Genomic DNA, 11,072 nt, shown 5'->3' on the forward strand with positions numbered 1-11,072 from the left:
TTTGCCGACTACACGACTTTGGTTACGTTTGACCGTGTTGCAAGAGTGTGTTGTTTTCATGTTATGTTTTGTTTTACTTTGTTTTTCTTATATTTTTTTTCTATTTTTGTGTTGTATTTTTTTTGAAGGGGGGGATGTGATGTTTTTTGCTGTTTTTTCCTCATTTTATTGTTTCTTCATTTCTTCCTTTATTTCGTTCATATCTTTCTTTCTTTCCTTATTTCATCCCTTTATAATTCTTCCCTCTCTATTTTTTTTTTTTTTTTGAGGGAGAGATGTTTTATTTGCTGTTCTTTTTCTCCTCTTTTTTCTTCTTTCTCTCCTTCCTCTTGTTGTTCTTTCTTTTTTTATCTTCCTCTCCTTTTTTTTTTTTCCTTGTTGTTTATTTTCTTTAACAATGATCGGTGGTCACTTTCCTCCTTCTCGTCTTTCTCTCCTTCCTTCCTGTACCTGTTTTTGTTCCTGCTTGATCTATGTTTTATTTTTTTATCCTTGTGTTGTTTGTCTCATTTTTCCTTGTATTGTTTTGTTTGTTTAAATTTTCACGAACACCTACTTTTTTTTTTTTGGTATTCCTTTTTCCTTCTCCGGCTGTTTGTTGTTTTGTCTCACCTTTCTCTTTTTTCTCAACTCATATTTTTTTTGTTATTTTGCTTCTTACTCTGCTCCTCTCTTTCTCTTTTTTCTACTTAATTTTTTTTTCTTGTCATCAATGTTCTTTTCATCATCTTTCTCTTCCTCATCTTCGCTTTCTTTCCCTCGCTCTTTATCCATATTTTCTATTTTGTTTTAAACCTTTTTTGAGACCTTTCACTGTTAGCTACTTTTATCTTCTCATTTTCTTTCTTTTCTCTTTGGCATTCTCTTTTACATAACTTGCAATCGCGTGTTTCAAATTTACTTCGCATTTTTCTCATTCCTCTCCCATTCATTTTCTCCCCTCTTTACTTCCCTTCTTCCTCGTCCTTCATCACACATGGCGCCCCCACCCTTTACTTTCCCTCCATTCCCTCCCTCTGCACACCCATTTCTTATCCTTACCCCCTATCCCCCCTCTACGATGCACCTAACCTTCCTTTCCCATCTTCCCTTTCCTAGCCACCACCCTATCCCATATACTCCGCCCTATCTTCTTACCTACCTTCCCTTTTTCATTCGTCCCTGTCCTTCCTCATTCCTTATCATCCTTTTTTTACCCTTCTTCATCTTTCCCTTCTCCCTTACCTTCGTCTTTCTCAATCCCTCCTCATTTATCTTTTTATCCATCTTACCTTCTTACCTCCATCCTTCTATTTCTCTTTCTCCTATGTATTCACCTCCTCCTCTTAGTTTGCCTCCATTTCTATTCCTTTTCATCTACCTGCCTTCCTACCTCACCTGCTTTTATATATCCGTTCCTCTCCTCTTTCCTCTCTCCTTTTTCTTTTTCATCGTCTTTATCTACCCTCTCATTCCTCCTCTCTCCCTCCTTCATCCCTCTCTTCATCCCTTTCCCTTCTTCCTCACCTCCCTTCTTCTATCTTTCTCTCTCCTCTCTCTTATCTACCTGTATTTCCTTACCGTCAATACCTACCAGCTCATCTCTCCTCTCTACCTCCAGCATCCTTCCCTCCATCGTCCCTCTCTCTCCCTCCAGCATCCATCCCTCACTTCTCCCCTCCCCGGCCTCACCATATAAACCAACACACACACACACACACACACACACACACACACACACACACACACACACACGCAGCGGCTGGTAATGTTTGAGTGGTCCCCGGAGAGAACGTTGTGTTAGCTCTGTGTTTGGGCCCCGAAGTGACGGTCCTCCAGCAAGGGTCAGTGCTCAGCGGTGGGCTGGAGTGCCTCTGGGTCGTGGCGCCGCGGCTGTCTTCCCTCCTGTTTGTCTATACGCCCTCCCCCCACCCCTAGACCCTCAGCTCCCGTCCCAATCTCCTCATCCCCCCCACGTGTTTCCTCAGCAGCCTCCTGACGCTGTGATAAATCGAGGCTTCCCGTTCCTCCGCAAAGACGAGGGTTACATCTTCGGGGAATATTATTTAGCCAGCGAAGTCGTTAGGTTGTTTGCGGGACCTTGGAGAGGGTCAAGAGGTGGAGGAGAGAATGAAGAAGAGGAGGGATGGAGGAAGAGTGATTGGGGAGAGTCAGCGTACTGTTTAATATTGGAACTCGAGCCTCTAGTCCTTGTCCTCAGTGTTTTCCTCGTATTGAGAAGACAAGATGCGTGAGAAAGAAGGAGGAAGAGGAGAGCTGGAGGAATGGAGGAAGAGTGACTGGAGAGACTGCATACTGTTTAATATTAGTATACTCGAGCCTCTAGTACGTGTCCTTAGTGTTTTCCTCGTATTGGGAAGACAAGATGTGAGATGTCTTAGCTAGGAGAAGGAGGAGGAAGAAGAGGAGAGGAGGAGGGATGGAAGAAGAGTGATTGCGTACTGTTTAATATTGGTACTGAACCTTCACTCCTTGTCCCAGTGTTTTCCTCGCATTGAGAAGACAAGATGCAAGATTAACCCCAACGTTTAACCCGCGCCGCCCAGTGCAGAGAGAGGCCAAAACGTTGTGCCAAGCCATGGTAAATGTTTTCGACGTTTACTAATGATAGCGGTGAAGTGCGTTAAGATAGTGAGAGGAGAAGAATCTGTTAGGTGAGGAGAGTTAATAAGAAGAAATGTATTATAGCGAACATAAGGCTTTAGAATCTCTCGTACTGGTTAAAAGAAGTAAAATAAAAAAAAAATCCATTATCTTCATGCGTGTGAGAAGACTAGACCGTTTTTTGTTGCTGTAATTGCACAGAATGAGAAAAGAATGTTAGGGTTGTTAAAAAAAAAACTATAAAACAAATTGATGCCACCTGAGTCCATCTTACAGGTAAACATACGGGCATCTTCATCAATACGGGGAATCAGTCACTTCTTTGATCATATTAACGTAAACCGCTTAAAACACATTCCGGCCAACAGGTGTGCGGCGCCGAGAAGACCTGTGCCGCCCCTTAAACAGGTGTGGGGGCAGGGCGCGGCCACGTGTTGCCCGGTAGGTGAGGGGGGCGAGGGCGGGAGGAGAGGGGGGGAGGGCGCGGCCGCCGATCAACCCCACCTCACGACTCTTGCCACACCTCACCTCACCTCCCATACCTTCCCTTTGCCCCTCGTCCTCTGCCCTGTTCTGCTGTTCCGTTCTTTCAATTCATCCCTTCTACAGCCTCTCATATCCGTACTAACCTCTATTACTCTCTCTACCCTTAATCAGTTACACCCATCTATCTATCTATCCATCCATCCATACATACATACATTTATACATACAATCGATCATAAGAACGTAGAGTCTGCAAGGGGCCGGTACAAGCATACATGCATACATACATACATACATACATACATACACACTTGCACACACATTCCTGTATTTGCCTTTTTCGTTCACCGATGATCAGTGTGAATAAATGTTACCAGTTCCCGATGATGAGACGGAATCTTCTCGGTGTGTGTCCATCAAACAATGACGTAAATGCCTTTTGGAGCGACGCAAAGTTGTCGACTCAGCGTCTCCGGGCAACAGGTGTGTGTGTGTGTGTGTGTGTGTGTGTGTGTGTGTGTGTGTGTAGGCCGCGAGTTCCTCAGTTTTTCACCTCAGACAGTTATTTTGTTTTTACTTGCGAAACCGTTACCAGAGAGAGACGGAATACGAACAGTGAAATAGGTAAATGAGGTTAGACAGTGCAGTTCCTCAGTTTTCAACTCAGAGGCCATGATTTAGTTTTTATCTGCTAAACGATAACCAGAGAAAGACAGATTAAAGAAGACAAGGAAATACGTAGATGGGGTTTGACGGGATGGTTGTAAAATTCACACTACGTTGTTTTTATTGCCCTTGAGCTGTTTCCCTCGCTGTACAAAAAAAAAAAAAAAAAAGACTGACGAGGCGTGTAGGAGTGCAAAACTATACCTCCACGATGACTTATTACCGACCACTACACTCATAACTCCCGCCCGTGTGCCCCGCCTAACACACACACACACACACACACACACACACACACAAAGTTGCTGCCCCAAAGAAACCACGTTGTATCGGTGGCTGGCGACGCTTGGCACTCACATCTACGCAGTACTGACGCCGCGCCGGTACTGTGCGTCGGGGCCAGGGAGACAGAGCTCGCCTTCTGCCCGCGTGTGTAATGAAGAAACGCAAAGAATGATCAGCTTTGTGTTTGCGGTGTTTGCCAATGGCTGGTCTGCTGCTGCGGCGTGTGGGGGGATGGGTTGGGTTGAGGGGGGTGGGGGCACAATGGGGAGCTTCTGGCGAGGCTGTTACGTGTGTGCGTGGCGGCGCTTCACACACACACACACACACACACACACACACACACACGAGATCACATCAGCACTGCATGGTGTCTTGAGATAATATGTATATTTAGATGGTGTGGGCTGATTATGAAGTGAAGTATCGTCTGCGTAGCGAGTCGTCACGTATTAATATTGTCGTTGACGCCAAGTATTGTTCACTGATATTTTAGCGTTTAGTTTTCTATCGCCTCTCGGGTCTTCTATGTATGTGTTATTTTTTGTTCTTCCCTTCATCTCCTTCCTCGCCAAGGGCCGAGTGATTCACGAGCTCACACACGCACCGAAACAGTTGAGACGCGGTTTGAACCAGTGAGCAATTACCCAATAATCAGACGAGCTGTTCACCCACTCCTTCACTTTCATGCACACTTTTGACTATATATAACAGGGGGAGAGTAGATGTGGTTTATCGTGTAAGGGTACTTAGGTGTATTTGCGTCGGAATGGGAAGGAAAATTGAGGTGAATCACTCTTGTCTTGGTGTGCGGCGCGGATCAGTCTATCTTCCGCCTGGCTCCGCGCACCTTCATGACTCACGTGACCGGGGTAGCCAAGGTGTGCTGCATGTCATAAGTCATTATCTTTGTTTTATCATTACCTTCATAACTTTTTCGCAATGGGAAAAGAAGAAATAGCAAGGGAGGGAGGAATGGAAATGAGCCTTGGATAACGGATGTGTAACCTGATGACGGCAAACACTCTGCTGCTCAAGTCAATAATGGATCTGCATCAGCGGGGCCGCGGGTCAAGGGTGACGGAGGCAAACTTTTACGCGCATAAACCTCGTTATCTCCCCGCCAAGGCCAGGCCGTTGTGGGGTGATAAAGAGACACTGTTCAGGACTCTTCATGCCGTCACTCATTATTACTTGTTGATAAAAAAAGGAAGAAATAGTGGATGAAAGCACATGAAGAGGTTACGTCACGTTGCCTCACGACTTGCCCCCCCCCCCCTCCATCTGCCTCTCCCTCCCTTCCCCACCCCCCTGACGCTCTCCGGCACGCCCCCATCTCCCGTGGTCCTTCTCGGGGCTCTGGCGGTGCGAGTCATCAGTCAGTACCCCACATCAAGGTGCCGAGGCCGGGGCGCGCGGCGTGGCTATGGGTAAGCATGCTACTGACGCTGCGTGGGGTGCCCGGAGGGGATGCAGGGCAGGGCGGCGCGGCGGCAGGACCCCCGACACCAGATAGCATGGCAGGAGGCTTGACCCTTCGCCCGGTGAATCACTTAGCGAGGGAAGAGGCGCGCTAGTTTCACCACCACGACAGATGTGTATGATCTTAACTGCTCACTCGTTTAAGCCGGCTTGTCTCGCTTTGCTACAGGGCTGTCCGTGTGTGTGTGTCAGTGTGTTCGTGCGTGCATCGGTAGCAGCCTGGGATCGTGTTTACAAGGGTTCGCGGAGTCCACTTAAGATAAAGGGATTAACTAGCAACAGGTGGGTCGCCGCAGAGCTTGTGGAATGTTGGCTGTGTGTCGGATTAAAGCGATGAAGCCAGGTTGATGGACAAGCTCACAGGGTCGCGGCGGGAGAGGGAGGGAGGGAGGGAGACGACAGACAGACAGAGGTTGTCCTTGATCACTCAGTCACTTGATCATTCACTTTTTGTCGTTGTGTATCTTGTATCAGCATAATGGCAAAGCAGGTCAGATGGGAAACTCATGTCGTCAGTATCTTGCTATATATAGATCCTGGCGTGCTTCATACAGAAGGGAAAAACCGGCAGGATGTTAAGGTTTGGAGGATGCGTGAATCAAGCCAACAGAGTTATATACTAGAGGGTTCAACTCCAGTCTCTCGCCACGGTGAGAGGTGAAGCCACTGCTCATGCCTTTAACTCTGTGGTCGGCCGCCATAGGGTGACGGATTGGCGACCTTCCCATGATTCCACATGTTTACACTTAACCACTATTAGCTAGCCACCATTATGATATTTTGGAAAACTGAGCCGATCATCGTGTTGATGCGATATTGCTGCATATCATGATCACAGGTTTATTGCACTTAGGTGTACCTACAATAAAATAATGAGAAAAAAATTATGGTAGTGCATAAACATTTTTGTTCACCTTTTTGGATTCAACTCCTTGTCATTCATATACTTTTTATTGCATTAAATTTTCGTTTACAGTTTCAAATTCAGCACATTTTTCCGATTCAGATGGCATATGACATGTACCAATGTAACAATAATCAGTGGGTAGAAAATGGACAAGAAAATAACAAGTCTATCTGACAGAGGATCGCCGAGGCGCTAGTAACCTGATAATAGCAGTAGCAGACATAACTATGTGATATTAAAATTCTCTCTGTCTCGCCATCCGTCACCCTAAGATGGCTGCCAGTTGCTTCAAAATCCAGGCTCTGGGAACCCTCTATGTATACAACTCTGTGGTCAAACCTCGTCCTGTAGTACTCCCCATAGAGTAGATGACCTCTTTTGGAGAGAGAGAGAGAGAGAGAGAGAGAGAGAGAGAGAGAGAGAGAGAGAGAGAGAGAGAGAGAGAGAGATACATACATACACGCACCACTAAACTTATTTTCCACTTTCAGAACCGTCTGCGTCAGCTCGGGCTCTTGAGGAACATGAAAACCACGCTGCGCCCCGCCTCCCCTTCCGCCCCCCACCGCAATACCCTTTCCGCCGCCCCCTTACTCCGCCTCGCTGACGGGGGCGGGTCGAGCTGAAAGAAAACGAGACTCCGGCGTCGCTCGTGCATGTGTGGTGCCGGGGACGGGAGGAGGCGAGGGCCGGACGTCCAGACAGACAGGCCGGCGTGGTGATGTGTGTTGGTGTCGCCGCGGCGGTGTAGTGATGATCAAGTGTCCTGTGTGTTGGTAGAGGCCGGGAGTCTGTCCTCAGCATGGCGGGGCGTCGCGCTGCCCTTCCCCTCGCCTCCCGCCTCCTGCTGGTGCTCGTGATGACAAGGCCCGTTCTCGCGTGCTGGCCGGACTACGTGGAGCAGGGCGCGGAGCAGGCCGACGTGGTGGTCATGGCGAAGGTCATCCACGTGGGGTCAACTCGCGGTCACGGACTCAATAGTTTTTATAATCTAGTGCGAATACAAGTGAAAACGTTCCTGAAGGGCGAGGAAACGTGTCGGAAACATGTGCAAAGACCGGAGTGGGAGGAGGAGGCCACGTTTGTCGAGGTGCCTGACCCTCCTTCCTCCCCGCCCACGGATCCGCCCCTGGGTGTGGACGGCGTGTCGGCCCGGGGCACCTGCAGCGGGCGGGTGCGGGTCGGGGACATCATGATCTTCTTCCTCCGCCCCAAGACCCAAACCGAGGTCAGGGAAGGTCGTAGTGCCGCGGCGACCTTCCTCGTGACCTCGCAGCCCATCAAGCTCAACCTTCAGCTCCTGAGGTACACCCAGACTGCAGTGCAAGGTGAGTACCCGCTGGTGCTGTGTTGGTGCTGTGCTGTACTTATTTTGTTGTGATGTGTTGTACCGTTCTATGCTGTGCTGTATCGTGTTGTCCTGGAGGGTTGTGCTTTTTTATGCTCTCCCGGTGTGTTGTGCTTTTTTATGCTGTCCTGGTGAGTTGTGCTTTTTTATGCTGTTCTGGTGTATTGTGCCTTTTTTATGCTGTCCTGGAGTGTTGTGTCTTTTCTTATGCTGTTCTGGAGTGTTGTGCTTTTTTTATGCTGTCGTGGTGTGTTGTGCTTTTTTTATGCTGTTCTGGTGTGTTGTGCTTTTTTTATGCTGTTCTGAAGTGTTGTGTCTTTTGTGTCACTTTCTCTCCTCCTCATCTTCCTCGTCCTTCTTCCTTCTTCACCTTTTCCTCCATCTCAGCCTCCTCCAACCTCTCCTCATATCCTTCCTCCTTGCTAATAATCAGTCCTTCATCCCAATGATTCCTACTGCACCCTCACTCCCTCCTTCCTTCCTCCTCTTATATATCCTTTTTCCTCCTCCAATCCCCATCTCAACATGACCAAATCTCTTTCATACCTCCTCAGTCTTTCCTCTTTCTACTCATGTATCCTTCAACCTCACGCTCCCTCCTCCTCCTTCTCCTCTCCCTCTCCCATTGCCGTGCCACGACCGTCTCTCCCACGCCTCTATCCTCCTTGCACGTCTGTCAGCATCCTCTTGTGTCAGTGTGGTCCGAGCTGGGTGACAGAAGGACTGGGAAGGGGAAGGGAAGGGGAAGGAAGTGGGAGGTGTGAGTGTCGGTAAAGGATGCCAGTAGGACAAGAGGGTGTGACAAGGTTGTTAGTAAAGGGATGAAGGGCTGGTTGTTAGTGTTAGTGATTAGTGGTTAGTGGTTGGGGAGTGAAGGGGGTTATATAAAGGGGAAAAAGGAGGAAGGGAAGAAGGATAAGTGTAGATGGGAAAAAGGGAGGAAGAAGACTGGGAAGGAAGAGAGTATTATAGTAGGATATCAATGTATTATTATTATTATTTAATATCACCACGAATTAGGCATACAATTGTCAGTGGAAAAAACCCACGACAGATAGATCACGCCACCTTATAGGAATGTCGTCCGTCAGTGTTTACCGTCTCAGTTTTGTATACTTCGCACTCCGATGGTGCGCAGAGGTCACCTTGACGTACGTGACAAATTGTAACAATTATTTTCCAACCTGTAACTCGTCACTCCTTCACGAGAGTCCGACTGACACACAACGACAGTCGCTCTCGCTCCGACGCTTCTTGTACATAAAGGCTACGAATATAATTCGCCTTAAGGAGGCTGAAGTCTTAATCAACACCCTTTAAACGCCCCCCGACAAGCCCGTTACAAGAGGAAGGGGAGTGAAGGAACTCATAGAAGAAGAAGAAAGGAGGAGGAAGAGAAGAAAAGACTTAAGGGTAAAGAGGAAAAGTGAGGAAGAAGGAAGGAAGGAGGTAAAGAAGGGGAGTGTTAGGGGTTGGACAGAAAGAAGAAGGGAGGAGGAAGGGAAAATAAATAGGATAGAGGAAAATGGTAGGAAGGGAAGAAGGGGAGTGAAAGGGGTTAGACAGGGAAGAAGGGAGGAGGAAGGGAGGAAAACTAAAAGGGCGGAGAGGAAGAAGGTTAGGGCAGGGAGGAAGAAGGGAGGGGAAGAGATGTGATATATATTGTTGATGCGCTAATATTTACATACGGCAGTACACACACACACACACACACACACACACACACACACACACACACACACACACACACACACACACACACATCTCAGGGCTCGAGTACTGTGCGTGAAGGACATTGAAATCGGTTTGTCTATGTTTGTCAGTGCTTGTGTTTGTTAGTTTGTTTGTGTGTGTAAGAGAGAGAGAGAGAGAGAGAGAGAGAGAGAGAGAGAGAGAGAGAGAGAGAGAGAGAGAGAGAGAGAGAGAGAGAGAGAGAGAGAGAGAGAGAGAGAGAGAGAGAGAGAGAGAGAGAGAGAGACTATACATTGGTTTCAGCCGGGAGCGTCTTCAAACATACGAGCTTTCTCCTCCTCCTGCTCCTCCTCCGCCTCCTCCAATCCACTGTTACCATGTTCCTCTTCTAAGCATCTCCTCCATCTACTCCTCCTCCCATGTCATTCCCTTCCCTCTATGTCCTTTTCTCTCCCCCTCCTCCCTCCCTCCCTTTTCTCCACCCCTCCACCCCCGCAGCCCTATCTCTCCCGCCCTTCGCCCATCCCTCCGTCACCCCTACAACCCAAGATCACAAACCGTCGACATAAAAAAGGGAACAGAATTTGACTCCACCTAACTTTGGAAAGACACTCCCTCTCTCTCTCTCTCTCTCTCTCTCTCTCTCTCTCGGTAATGCAAACTAAAAGAAGTGCGAGAAAAGAGAATGGATGGAAAAGTTGTTTGTGTTAGAAATTTAACGAAAGGAAAAGAAAACGAGAAACAATTATTTTTTTTTTATTATTTGCTTTTTTTAGTTGAGATAATTTTAATATAATCGTTTGGAACAATTCATCATCGGAAGGGTTTGTTTTTTCTTATTAACTGATGACGTGATAAAAGAGAGAGAGAGAGAGAGAGAGAGAGAGAGCGGAGTTTGTTTTAGTTTCTTTTTTCTCCCTTTTCTTCTTCCTTATTTGGCTTACTCCTCTTCCTCCTTCGTTCTTTTCCACCTTTCATTCTCCATTTATGCCTTCTCTTCTTATCTTCTCTCTTATCTTCTTTCCTGTCCGCCTCGATCCTCACCTCACCTCTCCGCTTCTCTTCACTCTTTTCCTCTTCCTCCTTTTCTATTTACCATCCTCCTCTTTCACCTCCTCTTCCTTTTCTTATCTCTTTTCCACTCCTCCATTTTCAATTTTACATTCTCCTCTTTCACATCCTCCTTCCCCTCCTTTGCCTCCTCCTCCTCCTCCTCCTCTTACCTTCACCTACCTTTCCCTCGTGCTCCTCCCTACCTGATCAGTCTTGGGGCAGGTTTTTGCAGGTAGTTTTGGACCCCCGATCACCACCTGTGTTGTTTAGTGCTTAATTAATTACCTGTGGGTCACCTGGTCTGTGCTTTACGTCCAGGTGAGATTATATACCTGTGCTTACCTGGCGGGATGAGTGGGTGCTATTGTTTGTGTTTTTCGTTGTTGGAGTTTTTGGGGTGAGGAGGGAGGAGGGTGTGTGTGTGTGTGTGTGGTTGGACAGTAAACGGAGCCAGTACCAGAGAAATGCAATCCGTACTTACGAAAACTACTTACACACACACACACACACACACACACACACACACACACACACACACACACACACACACAC

At 47.5% G+C, this 11,072-nt stretch overlaps 1 protein-coding gene across 1 annotated transcript; it reads left to right on the plus strand.

Annotated features, from left to right (window-relative positions):
* The first annotated feature begins 5,374 nt into the window (after positions 1–5,374).
* LOC126994153 (uncharacterized) lies at positions 5,375–9,121 on the plus strand. Its single transcript, XM_050853402.1, has 2 exons — positions 5,375–5,468; positions 6,919–9,121. The coding sequence occupies exon 2, from the start codon at positions 7,230–7,232 to the stop codon at positions 7,806–7,808; it is 579 nt and encodes a 192-aa protein (XP_050709359.1). The 5' UTR covers positions 5,375–5,468; positions 6,919–7,229; the 3' UTR covers positions 7,809–9,121.
* Positions 9,122–11,072: the final 1,951 nt, after the last annotated feature.

This window comes from Eriocheir sinensis, unplaced genomic scaffold (genome assembly GCF_024679095.1).
Source record: "Eriocheir sinensis breed Jianghai 21 unplaced genomic scaffold, ASM2467909v1 Scaffold731, whole genome shotgun sequence".
NCBI classification, from domain to species: Eukaryota; Metazoa; Arthropoda; class Malacostraca; order Decapoda; family Varunidae; genus Eriocheir; species Eriocheir sinensis.